Here is a 21640-nt window from a genome sequence, read left to right as displayed (position 1 = left end):
CAACTATGTTGTACTGTAGCTTCATTTTTTCCCCCTGGTTCATGTTTTTCGGGATTACGTTTAACAAATTTTAAAAACCCTGAACCTACATACCAGTATGATTTTTATTCTGGCTTTTTTTGGTAATTTAAATTTTTTCAGTTCTGTTAAACCTGTGACTTGGAAAATCCCACGTCACCTTCAAAATCCCACATCACTTACACAGGCTGAATGCTGGACTCTTTCAGTTCTGTACTCAGCTCTATGCCACCTGCCTAGTCCACATGGACTTCAGAGGCCACTCCATTTTATCCATAATATCCATAATAATATTGTTTGCAGGAGAGCCATCTCAACTGATACTGTACACATACAAATAGTGCAAAGGGATTAAAAATCAAATACAACCAGAAATGTGAATTTTCCAGAAAAATATTAATTGTAAACTGGTTGTTGTGGGTTTTCCGGGCTGTGTGGTCATGGCCTGGTAGATCTTGTTCCTAATGTTTCACCTGCATCTGTGGCTGGCATCTTCAGAGATGTACCAGACCATGGCCACACAGCCCGGAAAACCCACAACAAACAGTTGAATCCAGCCATGAAAGCCTTCGACAATACATTACCGTATATACTCGCGTATAAGTCAACCCGCATATAAGTCGAGGCACCTAATTTTACCACAAAAAAACTGGGAAAACTTATTGACTCGCGTATAAGTCGAGGGTGGGAAATGCAGCAGCTGCTGGTAAATTTCAAAAATAAAAATAGATGCCAATAAAATTACATCAATTGAGGCATCAGTAGGTTAAATGTTTTTGAATATTTATTTCAAAGAAAAACAGTAAACTGGCTCTGTAAACATGGAAAAGAGGGTCAACAAGAACAATATGGTATCAACAATAACTTTAAAAAGTACAAAAAACCTTTTAGCTCAACCAGCAAACCAAGCTAAACACACAAGAGTTAAAAAACTCCTTCAAAAACTGGATTCCTCGTGACTATCATCTGTATGTCCGATGTAGCCCAACTTAGATTTTAAGAGGGATATTATCAGAAATGAAGAAAATCTACTATTAGCTTCCATTGGAAACAATAGGATGGAGGCAGGTCTCCTTTGGGCTGATCAATAGAACTTTGGATCCCCCCGGGACCCCAACTTCACCAAACCTGTGAGCAGCTATCTTAGAAGGGCTCTCTCCTGATGAGACCAGCTGTGATTGGTGACCAGGTAGGGATTCAGAGGCTTGGTACAGGAATTTCCAAAGGTTAGGTCAGACCCATTGGCCCCATCTACTAATAGCTCCCATTGTTAAGAAACAAGTTCCAATGGGGAATGAGAGCCACCTTACCTCCTTTGGGGAGTCCAAGTAACTTTTGGACCCCTGACTTTAAACTTTACCAAACTTGGCTGGTATCATCAGGAGAGTCTGAAATTTTGTAACACGTAGCATAAAAATCTGTGCCCCCAAGCTGCTGGCAGCCAAGTAAAAACACACAATTTTTTTTAATGACCCAAGCATATAGAGTTCGAGGAGCTTTTTCAGCATTAAAAATGTGCTGAAAAATTCGACTTATACATGAGTATATACGGTAATTGTAAAAATTTTCAGAATACTTCCCAATGCCCTAAATAGTGGAATGTCGTTCTTATTTACAGCATTTATTTTGATTTATATTTAGTACATATTGAAAAATTAGTAATGGTATAGAACAGTGGTGGCGAGGGCAACACAGCTGCACTCCAGGATCGTTATGGACCTACAATTCCCAGTCTGACCCCTGCCAGCATGTGAGACTGGCAATTGGCTGGAAGGGCTGATGGGAAATTGTAGTCCATAACATCTGGAGAGTTGTACAGTTCACTCGCTAACCATGGGTATAGAATATGCCTCTCCTGTAATCCCTAGTGCAAAAGCAGATAAATAACCTAGAAAACATGCTAGTGTACACACAAACCAATTCACCTGGAAGGCTCTCTAAAATTCCCAAAATTGTGTCACATACTGATAATTTTGAAAACTTTTGAAATATGGCGATTTTACACAATCACTTTGCAATAAATCTTATATCAGAAAGACAACATTCTTGACGATCTCAAACGGTTCATTGTCTATTTAATTCCTAGCAGAAGAAAGTTTCAGACAACTGTTAAATCGTATCTTGCTTTTACTCTTAGTTTTCAAAAAAACTTCCAGGTTTACATGACTTAGACTCCCTTCCACACAGCAAATGCATAGCAGTTGCAGTGCATTGATAAAAGGAATCAATTTTCTCGTGCGAAAGGCAGCAACTGGAACCCACAGAAACAATCACGAGTTAAGCTTTTAAAAATTACTTTTAAAGAAGTGCGCTTCCCACCAATAACATGCAGTAGCTCACGTGCAAACATGCACAAATGAACCCCGGCCAGCCATGCCAATGTCCTAAGATAGCAGACCAGCTGCATCTGCACAGTTACGCAGATGCAAGCCACAAAAAAAAGTTTAAAAGGAAAAAGGAGGCAAATAAAGCACCTCCTGCCTGGATGTTTGCTTGGGAGAGGCCCAAACCAGGATTTTTCAAAAGAATCGCTTGTTTAACGATTTTTTAAAAACCTGGGTTGGGGGAAATAACACAGGAACGAACTCGTTTTGCAGGACCCAGGATCTGGGCTGAAGTCTGCTCCCAAAACAGGTTATTTAGTGTTCTACACTTGTGTTTATTGGCCCATGTGGAAGGGGCCTTAATTCTACTCTGAGCAGGACAACTGGACTTTTAACCAAATATCCGCAGTTTTACAGCATCTGCTTTCTCCAACTGTAATTTCACCCTCCCCTTCATCTTCTGATTGCTAACTGAACTACCACCATCTAGAGAGCTGCCATCAAGACCAGATTTAAACTCCTCAGACCAACAAAAATCACAGAATACATCAGCACAGCATTTGCACTGACCATTCCCTCAAATATAAAATTAAACTGCTTTCTGATATCCCCGATTCTCTAGAATAGGGCGAAATTATAAAAATCTATCGAAATAAATAAACAATATGTAACAAATAAATAAAATGGGAACAACAACAAACAACAAATAATAATAATACTATCTGTCTCTAAGTGGATTTCCTTTCTGCAGCAGCAATGCCCACCTTCCCTCCCTGTTCAAGTTTACTGTTGAAACAAAACAAAGCTGAAGAACACCATTTATCTGGGGACTGAAGTACTTATAACTTGTAATGGTTATCAGGGTCTGAACACTAAAATGCATACCAATTGTGGTGGCTCAGGAGACCCTTTTTTTTAGTTTAGGAACATTTACCAAGAGAGAATTGAAGCAGTGATCTATTGGACCTTATAATTGAAATCTAGTTCACCAAGTCTAACACGGTTTGCTGGGGGCTACGACTATGCAGGATTGCAGCAGTTTGAGCCCACTGAAAATAATGACCCAGACTGATAGGGTGTGTTCTTATTTTTAAGTATACTTTGAAACAGAAGATACTGGTAAATTAAGATTCAGAATTGTAATTTTTAGCCCAAGGATTTGTCCTGAAAATTCAAGGGAAACTATCACTATTTAACAACTCAAAAGCCAAGATTGCAAAGCTTAAATCTCTCTTAGTTGACCAACAGTGGGCTGCAAATAAAGGGCTCACTGGGGGTAGACTGCAACTAGTCTGGCTTTGGTATACTGTTGTTACAAGTAATGAAAAAATATTGTTGGTACAAGCCATCTTTACTAAGTTAAAACTCATTTATTAAAATGTGTTTTTATTGCATCATTTATTCAAGAAAGGCCAAGCCACAATACAGCTAACTTTTCTTGCAAGTTCTAATTTTCTCTTTGCAATCTATACAAGTACACCTTTCAATGTGAGGTATTTTCAAATTCTTCCAATGTGTCTGCAAGACATAATCAACCACACAATCGTAAAAAGCATTTTCCCTCAACAGTTTGATGATGGCTAGAACAACTTTCACATTGGATGTAGCCTCCCCACCAAAGGCCGGGGAGAGGAGGTATAGATCGGCAAATGGAGGTGGTGCATAGGCCCTCGCCTGGCAGATTTTGCCCTCAGCAGGGGACATACCCTGGCAGAGGGGTGGATTTGCCGGCAGGTGACCTGTCATAACAGCCAGGCGCAGCAGCACCCACCAGTGCTCCTGTGCCCCAGTTGCCAGCACCAGCATCACAGGAACATTCTGGAGGTGGGGGTTGAGCTAACAGTTGTCAGCTTCCACCCCAGCTTTGCTGCCAGAAATGTTGACTCCTAGCTCCTGAGCGTGAGTTTATGAGAGCCCTATCAGCTTTCCAATGGCAGCAGTTTCTTTTGCCATTTTGGCTCCTTCCACTGTTGGAAAGTCCTCCTAGGAACGATGTGGCTGGACAGCTGCAGCGCCACAATTGGGCACCTGAACATGTGGATGGGGCTGCTCATGACTTTATCAGTTAATTTAAGTGCCAAAGTTGTCTCCTCAACAACATAAGCACCACTGTTAAGAAAATAGAGTAGCAACCAAGTGGAAGACCTCTCTCCCCATAGTCTTGCTCTGGGTCCTACATGTTAGCCAGAGATCCTGACGGCATCAATGATGCCTTGCAAGCGATCTACAGAAGATTCCACGTAGACTATCACTCTTTACCTTGCAGAGGCCGCGTATAGCCACCGAGGCAAGTGCCGAGGTTGAGATCATCTCCTCTTCAGCCTCAGCAGGATGATAGTGAAAGAGAAAGGATCAGAAAGGAGGGAGTAAGGTCACATAATGGAGAATATAGTGTAACTAGCAGGCAGTCGCCAGTTGATGCCTTGCCGGGGTGGACGGAGATTGGAGTGATGACGGAATGGAAACTGTAGCAAGGCAGAGGCAACCATCTGCCGCCTGGCCCGGTAGGCCTCGGCGGCTGGAAAAAGTCTGAACTGTGGCCGCGGGATACCTTCCCCACCCATAGCATTTACCTTTGCAGAGGTCAGTGTGGGAGAAGCACTGCTCAAAGATCAGCTAGTGTCCAGAGGGATTTAGGACTACTTTGGCTTTTGAATGGATGTGCCGGGACTGATGAGTTAAGAAGATCTTGTGGGTGAGCTTTGCTGGCCTATTGGGGGGTGTGGAGTTCATCATGGAGGGCAGGGGAACACATGGAAAAGTGTGGAAGTGGTGAGGCAGCAGGCAGGCAGTCGCTGCTGATGCCTTGCTGGGGGTGGGATTTGGAGGAAGGGAGGATGATTTCTGGAGTAGGGAAACAGCAAGGCAGAGGCAAAACGCTTCATCCGCCTAGCCAGATTCCGGTTTGTTTGGCGGGAAGGACAGGTCCCATTGGGCCGCAAGATGCCTCCCACATCCAGTAGAAGAAAGCAATAGTCCAGGCAACCTAGCCAGCTGTTTTTTCTGTGAGGCAAGAAAATAACTGAAGAGGAGGGGTTGACTCCCACAGGAAGGATAATGTGTCTCCCGTCTCCCTGATATGACAGTGGGAATAGCCCATAAGTTTATTTTCCCATTTTTATCCCGCCAATCCCTCAAAGGGCTTGAGGTGGCTTATTTAATGATTAAAACATAACACAATAGTTTAAAAAATAATACAAAAATATAGAAGTATTAAACTCAGTTTAAACGACAAAAAAAATTTCAAAGGCATGAAAAAGTACATGTGTCACACCCAGAAGGAGGCCAGAGGATGATTTTAAGAAGAGGGATGCCCAGCTGGCCCAACGGAATAACTGTCATGCAGGCCCTGCAGAACATAAACTCTGAAGGGCATGGCTATCATTGGGGAGCGCATTCCACCAGGCTGGGCCAGGGCTGTAAAAGTCCTGGCCTGTGTCAATGCCAGCTGAATATCCCTGGGACCCGGTACCACGAGAAAATTCCCCTCCGCAGACCGGAGGGGTCTGAGGGCAATAAGAGTAGAGGCGGCCTCGCAGATATGCAGGTCCAAGACAGTTAATGGTATTAAAAGTCAACACAAAGACTTTGAAGACGACCCTTGAAGGCAGCCAGTGAAAGTCTTTTAGGACAGGTGTTATATGGTCCCGGCTAGAAGCCCCCGCTAGGAGCCTAGCAGCTGCGTGTACGAGCTTCAGCTTCCAGATCAACCTCAAAGGTAGACCAATGTAGAGCGAACTGCAGTAGTCTAATCTAAGTTGTCCTCCCGCTCAAAGGAAGAACCTCTCTTTACAGTTCTTGAGACTGCTGTAACATTTCCACCAGCACTTTTTCTCCAAATTAAGTAATCTATTCTGAGACACAATTAATTGGCTGTAATACAGCAATATGCATAATACAGACCCTCAAATAGCAGCACAAGGCAGAGCACAATGCTGATTATGTGAGGATTGGTTTCTTGTAGGATGCAGCCTACACATGTCTTAGAGTTCAATCCACAAGCAAAAGAATCCAAAGAGGACACCCACCCCCAAATGTACAGACATTTCATACTCTGCAGAGCATCGCTCATAATGGAATAGTGCACTGACATACTAGGGAAAAGGAATGATGCTTAAAAAAAAACATGCATCTCCCAGCTTTGGAAAAATGCTTGACAGCTGTGTAAACAAACAGTTCTATAATTACTCAGAAGTAACTGAAGCATGTTTCATCATTAATTCAATTATTAAACTACAATGAAAGTGGATGCTATGATGGAATGTTCAGTCACTTTATTAAATAATATTCTGCATCGTGTTTCTTAAAGCCTTAAACATTTTAGTGGTACCTCTCCCACTAGACACCATCTTCTGGGCAGTAGGGATTCAAAGGGCTTCATGAACCATGACAGTAACTAGAGGAAACAGCACTAAAAATTCCCTCCAAAAGATCACCCTATAAATTGACTGAAATTCAGTTTTGTGTGTTTGACTTGCACCATGTTAATTTTACATACTCTATCAATCTCAGAAGCTTTTCTAAATACATAAACTATAAAATTTGGCTGAAAAAAAAAGTAAAAGTAAAAAGTAAAACCTTAAGTGTTTCATTTAACAAATCAATGCTTTACTCACAAAATCATTTATCTGTAGATAATTATAAATTCACTACATCCTTTTCTTTAAATGTGCGCAGTGTAAGCAAAAAGTTTGGGACACAAAACTACACACTAATTTTAGCACACACAAAGAGCTGTTTAAGGAAAGCCACTATTTTCAAGAGTTTTAAATTTCACTAAGGACACCTTCAATTCTTCTGTCAATAGAAAAGCTAGCACTGGCTTGTTGGTTTCAGCTAAAATGAAACACCCCCATTTCAAAGTACTTGTCACAATATCTTTCACTACAGATTGACTCTACCCAGAACAAATCAAAAGAAATTTTATTACACTTCAGTTTGTTCTCTAGTGCTACTTCTGATGTTTATAGTATATACATATACACTTCTTAGATTGTCAGAAAAGTAGTAGTTGTAAATTTTAAAGGGATCAAATGGACTGGTATTCTAACCATTCACTGGGTCACCAGTTAACTTTTAAGAAATAACACGTTTTTAAAATTGGAAGTTTCCAGAAGCCACAAATTTTTTTTTCAAACTTACATTAGCAAAGCATTTGGGGTATCTCCCTCACTAGAATCACCAAATAATTTAGGCCAAATAAAAATCAGGTCATCTATCCAAACTCCTCAAGCATCATTTGCAAGACTTTCACAAATATTTCTAACACACTAATTTCCAGGTTCAGTTTCTGAGGAAGAAACACATAATGAGGCTAATTTTATTCTTGCTACATTGTGCTACTCAGCAATGCCGAAGCAGCTGTTGAGTCATCAAAACAAGGACAACTTCTGTTCTGAAGCACTGCAATCTCTCTTCTCTGGATTTTTAAGTAGAATTTAGGCCAGGCTGCTGGCATTTTCTATATTTGACATTATACAATTTTCATCATACGCTGAAAATATTTTACTCAAACAACTCTAAAGGTATTATAATCGTCAGCAAGGGAAGCCCTTTTATACAAAACATTCCTATTCGCATGGTATCCTCAAAGTTCAAGATCTTCTTGAGATAAAATTTCATCCTGCTGAACCTCGTCTGACTTCTCCAAAAACAGGCTCTTTCAAATTGAGTACTTAATGCACAAAATACAAAGTACACAATTTCCTGGTTCCTTTGGTCAGTTAATATTGCCTACAGATGACAGTACTCTGCCACTGCTATACAGCCCCTCTTTCTACTGATATAAAGGCGTTTACCTGCTCATCAGCTATTGTGCTTTTCTGTATTTCCCTGCAAAGCATTGGGGCTGATGTGCCTCCAGTTCCTCCCCACCTCTGCCCTCCACTCCAGAAAAGGAGCATTTCAGCATGATCTCAGACCATTAGGATAACTAAAAGTGGAAGTACACCATTGATTTTTCCCAGTTGCTACAGTGCTGTTGTTTTTTTCCTGGATTGCTGCATAATGCAAGAAGCCTGACAACACACTGCAATTTTTCCCTATATAAATATTAATCCAGTTCCCCCGAGGTTTGACCTTAACATTAAGCTCCTACCAGGGTGTCTTCATATTAACCTGACAATGCAAAAACAAAGGTGCAGTTTCCTTAACAAAATAGTATAAAAATTCTGCCAACGCTGTCTTTCCTATTACCCTGGTATAAAAAAGTACAGGCCGCACACATTGGTATAAAAAAGTATAGGCCAACTGCTACATGAGTGTCCTCTCCTCCTCTGGAAGAACAGGCAAACACACTTAGGAAGAACAGGATCAGTAAAAAGGCTGGGTAGCAATTGAAACAGAGAATGGCCAGGACCAATTGAAAAACTCCACTGAAATAATTTTTTTCCTTCTAAATTCTAAATCTAAATTTTTTTCCTTCTAAATCAACACATTCAAACCTGAAAAGGCAAAGGATACAGCCATGACTATATCAATGTTGGAAAAGGTATACAAGGCTGTGCTAAAGATGATCCTACTTTCAACAATCTAACTTCAAAGCAATTGCTGGCTAAAACATATCTGCCACAAAGCTTTCATCTTGGACACGTAGATCATCATCAATGTCTTGACATCTAGGGTAGGGTGACTGCAGTCTAGTGACCTCTTTATTTTTAATACTAGAGTCCCTGTAATCTGCTCATACATTTTAAACTTCATGCAGCATGTAGGTTCTCAGCAGCTTTAAGGAGTTAAGGATTATAATTATCTATTTATAAACATATCATTAGGATTCACCTAATACAAAACTCCAGCAGGTGCTAGACGATCTGCCTGAAACTGACAAGTGGTCCTCGGCCCACTCTCATATAAAAAAGAGACACCTCTAAATTTCTATTTTGATATTATTTTTAAAAAATCTACAAATTAATTTCACCAAGGGCAAAGTTTTAATCACAATTAAAATATAACTAAAATAAATGAATCAGATATGCAGAAACGTGTGTGACGGCACAGAAATCATGCTCTGCGCTGTTTCCCAACAATTTGTAATTTATTTAGTTTACTTCATTGATACCCCCCCCCCTTACTCCCCAAAGGGGACCCAAAACAGCTTATGTTGTTCTTCCTTCCCTCCAGAGGAAATGGCATTTTATAAGACGTGTCAAAACTTAGCTAATGTGCATGTTATAAGAAACAACAGATACACCGGCAAAGCATACAGCTTTGCAAAGAAGTCCAAAGAAGTGAAAACTTCTCATATTCTGAGCATATCCATAAGTTGCACTTGTCTAGAAACACACACTGAAATAAATTTTGGAAACGATGGATTTGATGATACTTAAAAATTCTGAAGACCACCAGATTTCATAGAATCATAGAGCTGGAAGAGACCCCAAGGGCCATCAAGTCCAATCCCCTGCAATGCAGGAATACTGTAGTTACCCATTCAAAACTGAAAAGGGAAAGGAATGCTGGCAAGTTTTACCAGATACTTGCTAACTTCAGATGAGTACATGACGCTTCATTTCTGCTCATAAAGCCCGAGTACACACAAATACATGCACGCGCGCACACAGTGGACTGCTACAAATCAAAATGCCCCCTGAAATGCTGTTTCTAGGGGTCAGAGGATTCTCAGGAATCCAGAATGGGGGTGGGAGAGCCTCAGAACTCTGCTGCAAGGGACAGATTAGGAAAAATCTCTCCGTCCACCACAGAATTTATTTACATGACATACAAGCTATTGAATGATTTGTTAAGAGGACACAAAGGTGATTTAGTTGAGAACTTATAACACACCTTCATTGTGGGGTCGTGGCTCAGTGATGGAGCATCTGCTTTGCACGAAGATTCCAGGTTCAATTGCCAGAATTCCTAGTTAGAAGCATCAAGCAGAAGATGATGCAAAGGACCTCTATGTGAGACCTGGCCACTACTCGTCAATGCAGACACTACTGACATTGACAAACCAACATATATGAGTATATGCAGCTTCATGTGTAATTACACAAAAAGGGATTTTTAGTTGTAACTATGGAATACTATTCAATATAGTACAGCTATTTATTGAATAAAATGTTCTAATACTTTGCGCACTTTTAGCACAACGACACTGTATCTAATGCATTAATTCAATAGGTAAGCATATAACATTTGCCATCAAACCAAAAAAGGAAAGGTTTAAATACTGGAATCAACTGGATTTCTGTTTCATTTTCTGAAAGTACACTGTGCAACAGAGGTGAAGGTACATTGATTTACTTCACAGATTAAATGAATGGTCCTTTGTAAACAGTGATTCAATTTGACTAGGGAAGTTCTGGATGCCGAAAAGTTCAGGACTTTGATTAGTAGAATGCTTCCAGCAAGTACATACTGACCTGGATCCTACTGTTTAGACACTTTCTCTGTGTTTAATAAAGGATTCAGGTTTATAACATAAAATTTTGCTAGCTGTTCATTCATAATAGTGAATTTAACATTGATCCTTATTGCTACGCTATAGGGCAGTGATGCGCTTAACCTATGGCACGGGTGCCAGAGGAATGGTGACTTTCGGAGCCCCTCTCTGTGGGCACGCGCACACAGAGATTGTTATGTAGGAGGCGGAAAATCACACCACCCCTACACACATCTAGGGTTGGCTCAGCTTACCTGAGCACGGCTACGCGCCAGCACCATATAGTGACTCACGTAGGGAAGCGAGCAAGCATTCCTTGGCTGGCGGAATGCCACCAGTGCCGGGTGAAACAGCCGATAGAGGAGGCAGAGATGCTAGGAGAGGCACAAGAGCTGAGTAAAAGTGCTTCCAGGGAGACTTGCTGGAGGCTAGAGCAGGCTGGCCCCTGCTCGAGCTGGTGGGGAGGAGGAAGAGGGAGCCAACCGTTTTTTTCTAAACTAAAACCTCAACATTCAGGTTAAATTGTCGGGTTGGCACTTTGCGATAAATAAGTGGGGTTTGGGTTGCAATTTGGGCACTCGGTCTTAAAAAGGTTCGCCATCACTGCCCTAGGGCAGAGAAAGGTCATCCACAGACAAAGAAAAGGCTTCCCTGAACTTGGAGGGAATCTGCCTGCAGTATTATTCGGCTGCAAAGAAGTTAGTTTGTAATAAACTTCACTCCCACCACCTGCAAAGGAAACACTGATATAAGGACAGAACATGTGCATGCCCTTCAAGAGCCATGGAACATTTAGGACAGCTCAGTGTCAGGTAAGCAAGAGAGGCAGAAAATTAGATTGAACTCCTAACTTGAAGGAGTTCTCCGACCTCAAATATCTGCTATCTCCAGTTCAAGATGCTATATGCTTATAAAGGTCTAACAGCTTTGAAGGAAAAATGTCCTTGTAGGCAACCTGAAATAAAAGAAAAGAACTGTCCCCAATCTTAGTTTCCAACACCACAGTACATGAAGGGGCCAGAGCATTAACTGCTCACAGCATCCAGAATTGGCAGTTGAAGTTAGGGCCAATGGATGTGTGGTGAGACATTGGTAGCTCTATGCAGCAAGAGGGGGAAGTAAAGAGTTCTGCAGGGCATCGTACATATTTAGGGCTATGTGAATAGTTTCCCTTCAGAACCCAGTACTACAGAATGTGAGACCCTTACTCTGTGCCTCTTGCAAAAATGTAAGCCTGCATCAGTTTCATTTCAATTCTTCCTCGATTAGCTAGAAGCCTAGACATATCTAATGCTTACTGATTTAGCATTCATATTGTACATATGATCCAGTCCCACAAAGACATGGAAAAAGACTCTTCCAAGCTGTTTTAGATGTCTTCATTAATTTACTTAACTATTCTTCCAAGCTAAAATTGGGACAGTTTGCAAGAAGCTGAATATACCAGTTGAAGCTCTTGCAAAATCATGGGATTGGAAGGGAATGGGAAACTCTCTCCTTCAGGGCACTGACGGGAGATTTGGGATAAAGCAGTGATGGCGAACCTTTTAGAGACCGAGTGCCCAAACTGCAACCCAAAACCCACTTATTTATTGCAAAGTGCCAATATGGCAATTTAACCTGAATACTGAGGTTTTAGTTGAGAAAAAACTACTCATACATTAACATCTTTTGTCTTAAAAGAAAAACACAATAACAGAGCTTTCAATAATACAACAACGTTTTATGGAAAGGTAAAAGTTTGCATTTGGCATGCTTTTGAACAATTTATGTGATTTTTGCTGTCGTATGCATGCTGATAATTTGTCTAACCTTGGCTTATACTTTGTAAATTTGAGAGCAACACATGCAGCACTCAGGTCATCTGTTAGCCTGTTTTCAGTGTCAGATTGGAAGGGCAAGGGGCAGTGGGAGATGATCGTAGCATGTGTATTGCCTTCACAGAGCAGGGTCTTCCTGCGGAAGAGTCGCCTATGGGCACACGTGCCATAGGTTCACCATCACAGGGATAAAGGAACAGCTACCACTGAAACACAGCAGTTCAGTTCTTAGACCAATAGCTTTAAGGCAGGCTTTGGCCATGAGGCTAACAAACAAAAGTCACTACTTGTACTATTAGGTCCTTCTGAACCATAGAACACACACTGCTCCTTATCCAAAAGCTGAAAACTCAGCAGACCCTGACATTTCCACTTTGGTGCTGACTTCCACAACCATCTAAATATGATCAGCAGTGTCCATGCTGATAGAACAGAAGCAGTGTTCACAGGAGATTGCAGAGGAAGCTCCTAGAATTCTCCCACATAGTCTACCCCCCTCTACTCCACACCCATACAAGACTATGATTGTAGACAGGCTTTTGATAAGGTATATCCCTAACAGAAGCTGGTTTTGCCCTGGTGATAATCTGAGCAGTTGTAAACAGACAACTGATCAGTATGCTACATCAACTAGAGTTGAAATCTGAAGTAGACAGCATTTTACAGAAAAAAGCCCAAGACCCAAAAATACATTTGAATAAGTTTATGCTTTTATTTTAAAACAGCCTGATCAAAAGTTAAAACAGTACCACAAAATGTTGAAGTAATAGTTTTGAACTGATTCTTGTCCACTAAAATAAAGCTAGGCTGAAAGTACTAACTTCAAACTACCTCTTGAGCCTTCAAAATCAAAAATTACTTAGAAATGAAGAGCAGTTTAAGTTTCTACTTGCAGTTAACTGCTAAGCCATGTCTGTTCAGTACAGTTGCTTAATCTAGTTCAGTAGCAAAGATGGCCAATTTGACGCAGTAATATAAAAAGTTTCAACATGAAGCAAGACTAAAAAGTCACAATTCTTTTTTCCTTTAGCCCAGGTTTCACACACTTCCTGCTTGCCTGTGTGGACTACAGCAAGCAAGAAGCATTTTATTCCCCCCCATTCCGTCCACCATTATGGTGGATTCTGTAGGCAACCACAATTTGAGTGGATTCTCAAGGCGGCTGCCATTTTGTGCTGTATGCTTGTGGGGGGATTATTTGTTGGAGGATACTGGGGTGGGGAATTCTCAAGTGTACATTTTACAGGGAAACAAACTCTTTTTTATGTGAAACATCCCTCACCCTGTTGCTGATCTCCCAGTGATCCCAGGTGGTCCCTGCACATACCGTGTGAACAGCGAGACAGGCAACACGGGTTATATAGCCTATTTGTGTTGCTGTGCAGAAGGAACCAGAATTAAACACAATGCAATTCAACAAGGGCAAGTGCAGAGTTCTTCATCTGGGTAACAAAAATGAGAAGCACACATACTGGATGTGGGATATACTTCTAGATAACACTGTTTCTGAATAAGATCTAGGGGTGCAGGTAGACTATAAACTGAATATGAGCAGTCAGCGTGCTGCAGCATCAAAAAAGCTAATGCGGACTTGGGGAATATAAATAGAGCACAACATTCAAATAGTTGTAGAACACATTAATCAGGCCACATTGCAGTAATGTGTGCAGTTCTGGAGGATTCGTTTCAAAAAGGATGTGGATAGAATGAAGCAGGTGAAGAAGAGAGCTATGAGCATAATCAAAGGCCTGGAGAGCGAGTCCCATGAGGAAAGGCTGAGGGATTTGGGAATGGTCAGTCTGGAAAAGATGAGATTGAGACCGGGACATAATTACTTTCTTTATGTATTGAAAGATTGTCACTATTCCTGTTGGCAGCAGAGGAGAGGAATTGCAAAAATGGGTATAAAAGACAAAGTTATTGGATGGACATAAGGGAAAAAATTATAGCAGTGGACTCAGCTGCCTAAAGAGATGGTGAGCTCTCCCTTACTGGTAATCTTCAAGCAGAGACTGGACGAACACTTGCCAGGGATGCTTTAGGCTGATCCTGAATTGAACAAGGGGTTGGACTATGGCCTGTATGGCTCTTCCAACTCTGGTTCTAATAGCAAGGTATTTTCAAATGTACTACTTTAATGCAAACTAAAATATAATGTACAAATGGGGACCCACAAGGATTTACTGGGGAGGAAAAATCTCACCTGCATCCCCTGCTTTCACTTCCTCACCACCTCCAAATTTACCACATTCTCCTCCTAGTACCACTGCCTCTATATCAGGAATCATTTTGGCTTGCTACAACCACCCCAAATGCTGCCTGTCCCTACTTCAAATGTCTGTATGTAGTTTTTTAAAAAGCAAAAACAAAAACAAACTCAGAAGGCTTTCCTGGCTCATGGCAGCCTTGTTTATTCTGTTGAAGTCCAGACCCCCTCGTCTGTTAAACATTAGACTAAACTAACCCATGCACATCTGAAGAACTTTCTGATTTACCACACTTAATGCATCTTGTGTTACACCTAACATTTTATTCTAAGCAGAATATTAACTATGGAAAATGTACCTCGAAAAATAAGGTTAACATTCAAGATACTAGAATCACACAGTATCCCTTCATTAGAACTTTCCACAACAGCAGAGTCAGCATTTGACACTACCTATGTAATATCCTCCTGGTCAAGTATTCAATAGATACTTAAAGCATTTTCAGGAATCCCAAATCCAAATTATTCTTTTGAGTAATGTTTATACCCAACCCCATTTTTCCACTCCTCATGTAGTCACAACATTCCAATACTTCTTCTCAAAAGAAGCCAGTGATGGTTAATCATGAACCAAGCCAAAAGATTCTCTCACTTCTGTCAAGATCTACTAGGCATCTACTGCATTAACCAGATCTAGGCTAAGGTAATTCTGCAGTTTCTTCTCTTTCCCCTATTTTAAAGATCAACGCAGTGCCTCTGCGAGCCCATCAACCTAAGAAAAATGTGCATTCTTGCCACAAGTTGTTGGAGAAATGCACAGAAAGGCCCTCAGGGATATATTAGGCATACATTTTAAAGGGAGGGTTGTGGAGTGCATTTTAAGATGCAACAGAAGGCAGCACTACCTGCGCCACACTACCATTTAACTAAAACCCTCAATTGAAACAAATCAGTCTCAGGCCTAACAAACTTCCAGAAAGGGACAAATAACCCAAATCCAATATATATTCACTTCCATTTATATCAGTTTGCTTGGAAGTAAATGCCATTGAAAAGGCAGTATGTTTTACACTAATTTGTACGTGCATTACAGAAGCAAGGTGTTTTTACTCCAGTCTCAAACAATCCATTTCTTTCTTAAGAGTTAAGTTACCCACCACAAGTCAGAAAACATAAACATGATTATATTGGAAAATACATCACTTTCTTGCATTATATTCCCTCTACCTAATAATTTTGGCTAAATAAAAACAATGTAGTGATGTTTCAAAGGAGTCCATTCAACACTAAATTGTATCATAGTAGAAATGTGGATTGTCTATGTGACTAAACTCAATTCAGTCGACTGAACTCAATTTACTAGATTGGCAGTGAAAGGATGCTCTACCCAGAGACTGGCCCTGTTTTCTCCAGCAGAGATATGGCAACTTTGCACCGACACTGAGCAAATGTTCCACCCAATTCAGAAAGGCCACGCAGCTGGTTTGGTGGAAATGGGAAAAGGACCCACAGAAGGTAGCACTGAACTATGTGGGGGTAAGCAATCCTCAGAACATGTGGAGACAATAGCACAACAGAATTCTGCTTGGCCCTCAAGACCATTAACTGTGCCCAAACAACTGAAACACTAAGACTAGCAGTGAAGAAAGTTCACAAGTAAAATTTATGCCCTTCATCACCTCCCAGACTTGCCCAGCCAGGAATCAGTCAAAAAAAAATTCCTGAGACATTCACAGTACTGCTTCAAGCCTGTACGGCCAAGTACAGCTCTTGTGTTCCACCACTATCATTTTGCCTGCTCATACACCAACATCTTCATAGGAAGGCACTGCATTTTTTCAGCATGAGGGCCAAAACAGTTCAAACACAATTAATACACTCAGCTCTAGAATTGCACTAGCAAAACAGCAGAGTATGAGACACAGGGGAAGCATCAGCAGTTATGTCCCATTCAAGATGTCGCTACAGCTGCCTTGCACAGCAGAGTTCTGCATCACACCTGCTACAGAAGGAAATAAAGGTTGTCTGTTACAATATGCAAAATGTAGCCTGGGATACAAATCACAGGGAATCCTGGAAATAGTTCCACTGTAACAAAAATCAGTAAATGAACTAGAACAGAGAAATCAACAGAAAAACGGGTTTTTAATACCCCACCTTTTCTCCATCATAAGGAGCATCAAAGCAGCTTACGCTCACCAGCCCCCAACACACAATAGGCATCTTGTGAGGTAGGTGGGGCTGAGAGAGTTCTGAGAGAACTGGGACTGCCCCAAGGTCACCCAGCTGACTTTATGTGAAGGAGTGGGAAAACAAACGCTGTGCTGCTTATGTGGAGGAGCAGGGAATCAAATCCAGTTTGCCACATTAGAACCAGTCAATCGTAACCACTGTTCCTCACTTGCTTTCAAAGATATGTCAGGGAAATATTCTATTAGACCTAAGCATAGTCATGATGATTTTTGAAAACACAAATGCAGACTCATAAGGAGGGGGGCTTCACAGATAAAAGTATATTTCCGTCTCGCAACATATTTTTAAATGTGTCCAACTCTATTACTTAATATATCTCTATTTTGTTATATTTGCTATTTCATCAAAAAGTATGCCTTTAAATGAAATCTACTACACTGATCATTCAACTTGCATCCAGCATTAGTATCACCCCAAAATCCTAATGGATAGTTTTGGCCAAGATAAAAACTTGCCCAAAACTATTTCATGAGCTTCAAAGATGAGCAAGAATTTCAACCCGACTCTTGAGAGTTCAAGTACAAGTTCTATAATTTACAACCAGTTTTTAAAGGATAAAGTATCCCAGATCAATATTCCTAAGAATATATTCCCTACAATCCAGTTTCATTTTATTTATTTCACCACACTCTTTGGAGTAGTATACTAGCAGAAACTAAAAACAGGTTCATAATGAAGCTTGCTAAATTTCACTGCAGCAACATTTTCCCAGATTCTTCAGCATGTTATACCAGTAGCCTCTTACACCCATGCACACAAGATAAGTAAATGACAGTATTTTCTTTGCGTCTTCAGATATAAGATATAAGAATAAGGTCTGTATGCTCTACTGGCAAATTGAATACAAACCATTCATTGTTTCATTTAAGTATACATGTTAACTATCTGGGATTACTTGTTATAAGTAGTGTAACAGTTCAAATGAAGAAACCAAAACACACTTCTACATGTGGTCAACAGAAGATGATAATGGATGGGTTTACAAATGTTGAGGCCTAGAACCCATTTCTAATTCTTATTTGTAACATAAGGTGAGTCACAACGAAATTGTAGGTAAAATCTATTTTACAGGGTTCAAGATGTTGTCTAAAAATCCTACTGCTAGCTTCACATTCACGAGTGACACATTCAGCCTTGGTGAATTCTCAGGTCTAATGAAACTGGGAGCAATTTTTTTCAGAAGTACAACTGCTACTGGCAGGGACCAGAAACTCTAGGTGGTTTTTTTTTAAATGAAAAGAATCTACTAGGAACCAAGTAAGGACATTTAATACTTTTTACTGACTTAAAATGACACTTTAACCAAATTTTGTTAACTGTATACTGGTAAATGTTTTTCCTCTATATTAGATTTTTTAAAAAGACAAATTATAGGTGCTATAATTCTGCTCTATATTATAAGGAACAGATTACATGAGAGCAAATGAAAAAAGTAACTAGTATCTTGAATACTTACACTGAATAAAAATTCTGAAGTGAGGCCAATACAGGGAACTCTTCAGATCTGGCCAAGACTAGAAATATTACTCTGATTTCATTATTCCCTTGTTCGCAATTTTTGGTTTACAGCACATGCACAAAAGCATCTATATACTTTCAAACAGATGATGAACAACTGGAAAGAGGCATTCAAATTCAGCCTCTCTGCCTTCTCAATCAATCTGGACCAAACCAATAATGATCATGAAGTACACAACCTACTCAGAATTCATTCAGCAATGGTACCAATGGACAAAGACCCCAAAGCTATATTTTAGCATTTGAAAATGAGCTACCAGGAAAAAATTACACTACCTTCCACCAGTGAACAACTAAAATCTATAAGTATTTTAAGAGGTCTATGTTTATTGAGTGCTACTTTCAAACTACAATGTAATACTTCCTATTTCTTGCAACTGAATGTAAAACAAAATTATTTCCAGGTTCTGCTGAACAAGTAAAATATATTAAATAGAAATAAGAGACTGACCTGTGTGATAACCTCCCACCTCAAAAAAAACCCCTGTGGCTTATTTAATCCTATGGTCACAAATTTGTACATTTGTAATGCACAGGGATAACACCCAAAAAACCTATCAGTGTATTTCTGACAGTCTCAAACTTGTTCGAAATTATGCTTCAGTCTTGGTATAATACTTTGTTCTGATATAAGTGAAAATAGTTAACAGCATCTGAAGAGAAATTGGTTAAATTTAACTCACCACCATCCCTCTCTCTAACTCTGTGAGTATGCATGCTTTTAGCTTTACTGTGGCCAGTGTTGTCAACATATTTGTTTTCAGGGCTATCAGAACGCCGCAACATTTTATTTGGTGGTGAAGGGTCTGTGGCATCTCGCATCTTGTCATGCCGGTGATCACCACCACTGGGGTGACTCTTTGATGAGTATTTAAGAGCCTGCAAGAAATTACAAGACAAATACAGATTCCTAAGTTGAGTCTGATAGCAAAGAAAGAATGTATAACCCAAGCTTCTAGCCTAATGACTTCTATTCCTTTATAACTTCAGTAAATTCTAAGCAATGGCCTGAATGTACAGAGATTTCTGTACTCATGGAAGGGGCTTGAAGAAGCCTAGAAGAATTTTGATTCTCTCGTGGACCTACTGATTTATCTCATACACAAAGTGTTTGAAATATCTCACATGCAGCGTGCAAAGGTTACTAGTAAAAATCTAGACCCCTTGGACGAATTTTACCAGTTCCACAATCCTTTAGCATTCTGGTCTTTGTAGCCCTGAAGTATTATGAACAAGTTCTACTGCAAATCAACATACTAATTCAGAGTAGTCCACTGGTTTCAGGATACTAATCCCAAATCCCATTTTAGCATATTTCAGAAGTATTTTCAGAAATATTAACTGTGCCACTTTAAGCAATTACGCCCTTCTAAGCCATGGATTTCAATGGGTTTAGAAAGATGCTTCTCTGCATAAGAGGGCACTGAAACGCAATAATATACACCTGTAGTATAGGGTTTTTTTTGTTTGCAGAGACCAGCATGGTTTTCAGGCTAACATCAGATGAAAGGTCAACATGTTATCACATACAAGCCCACTGACAGTATGAAATGGGCCATGGGTTACTGCCTATTCCTCAATCCTACCCAAACCTTAAAAACTATTCCCCAACATGTACACAAGTTTTAGTTTTGATCAAGCAACTAACAACCTTATTCAGCAAGGCTAGCTGTTACATAGTTCAAAATTAAGTTTCTATATAAATCCCTTCAAAATTCTGTAGTAAGAGGGGGAAAGAACAGTTACACACACTGCAGTCTGCATGTATTTAGCACCAACATTATCTTGTATTGTGCAGCAAGCAACTGTGATCAGCCACCTTTTCCCCCACAGTGGAAGCCTCTGTACAATGAATGTTTACATTAGGTGGACTGTCACTGAAGGCAACTTGCAGTAGTTAAAAACTAGCTTTTGTTGCCAAGCATCCAGGTATAAAAATGCAGTGTCAACCAATCCTATTTACACCCCTGGGTCTCTCAGGAGCTTAGTTCTTCTGTTTTGTGGGGAAAGCAGTGTGTGTATGTGTGCGCGCGGGGGAACATGGGGTATGGGGGGAGGAAAACTGCTAACTACACTCCACTTCACACCAGCCCATCCCTCCACCTCTTTCACTACTAGCTCTGCTCCATTCCCGTTTTTAAATGTATTATTGCTGCAAGTTTGAGGAACTACCCATAACGCAAGGCCTACACCCTGCCTCGCTCTTCGAAGAACATTTTTGGGCTTTAATGTTCAACCCCACTGCAGTTTTATGGGGAGGGGGAAAGAAAACAAGCTCGCTCCCCGCCCCCACTTATCCTGCCCGGCCCCGCGGCCCGCATCGGGCCTAGGTCTCGCCTCCCTGCCCCGCCGCTCGCGTCTGGCTCCGGTCCTCGGACGGAATTTGCAAAGGGGGGCGGCGGCAGCAACCTGCGCCGCCCGCTCCTCCCTTCGCCTCCCCCGGCGCGGAGCCCTGGGAAAGGAAGTGGTGGAGTGCGGCCTACAGCGGCGGCCGAGGCCTGCGCTCGAGTAGTGGCACTCGCCCTCCCACACGCCAGTGTTGGCCGCCGCAGGGGCCTAATCGGCGAGCGAAGCAGTCGGTATACCTGGTAAGGCTGCGAGTCCCCCTTGCGGTCGTGACAGCTGGAAAGGGAATAAAAAAGACGTTACGTTAGCGAGCGGGCGGCCGTTAGTGGCCGTTGGTGTTCTTGGGGGGTAAGACGGGGGGGGCGGGACGGGAGGGGGGTATTTACCCATCATTGAGTCTTTGCTTCCTCGCATACATTACCATCAATGCCCGGCCTGTGTGCGAGAGACTGAGGGGACCAGGAGGGCGCGGCCGGGCCACGGGCGCCGCCGAGAGGGGAGGGGGAAGCGGCGCTCCGGCCGGGGCCGGGGAAGAGGAGGGAGGGAGGAGGAAGAGGAGGAGGAGGAGGGGCGGCTCAGGCAGCTCGGCCGTGTGGGGAAGCAGCGCTCACGGGCCCATCTCCGCTCGGCACCCGCCGGGACAGACGCCGCCGCACGGCACGCTGAGGAGGCGGCGGAGGAGGAGGAGCGCGGGAAACCACCACCGCCGCCGCCGCCCGCCTTCGCTCGCCGCCTCCCCCCCTCCCGTCCCCTCTCGCTGCTCCCAACA

At 41.6% G+C, this 21640-nt stretch overlaps 1 protein-coding gene across 1 annotated transcript in view; it reads right to left on the bottom strand.

Moving 5' to 3' along the window:
• The window catches only part of WAC (WW domain containing adaptor with coiled-coil), a 53136-nt gene extending 31730 nt beyond the window's left edge, over nucleotides 1–21406 (bottom strand). Inside the window, exons 1-3 of the mRNA XM_048510415.1 lie at nucleotides 21258–21406; nucleotides 21111–21147; nucleotides 19209–19404 (exon numbers count right to left, since the gene is read on the bottom strand). Of these exons, the coding sequence (XP_048366372.1) occupies nucleotides 19209–19404; nucleotides 21111–21147; nucleotides 21258–21295 (271 nt within the window). The 5' untranslated portion in view covers nucleotides 21296–21406. The remainder of the gene's footprint in view (nucleotides 1–19208; nucleotides 19405–21110; nucleotides 21148–21257) is intronic.
• Between the last annotated feature and the right edge of the window lie 234 nt (nucleotides 21407–21640).

Source organism: Sphaerodactylus townsendi, linkage group LG11 (assembly GCF_021028975.2).
Source record: "Sphaerodactylus townsendi isolate TG3544 linkage group LG11, MPM_Stown_v2.3, whole genome shotgun sequence".
Taxonomy (NCBI): Eukaryota; Metazoa; Chordata; class Lepidosauria; order Squamata; family Sphaerodactylidae; genus Sphaerodactylus; species Sphaerodactylus townsendi.
Note: the sequence above shows the minus strand (reverse complement) of the source record. Positions and strands in the feature narration are given on the sequence as shown.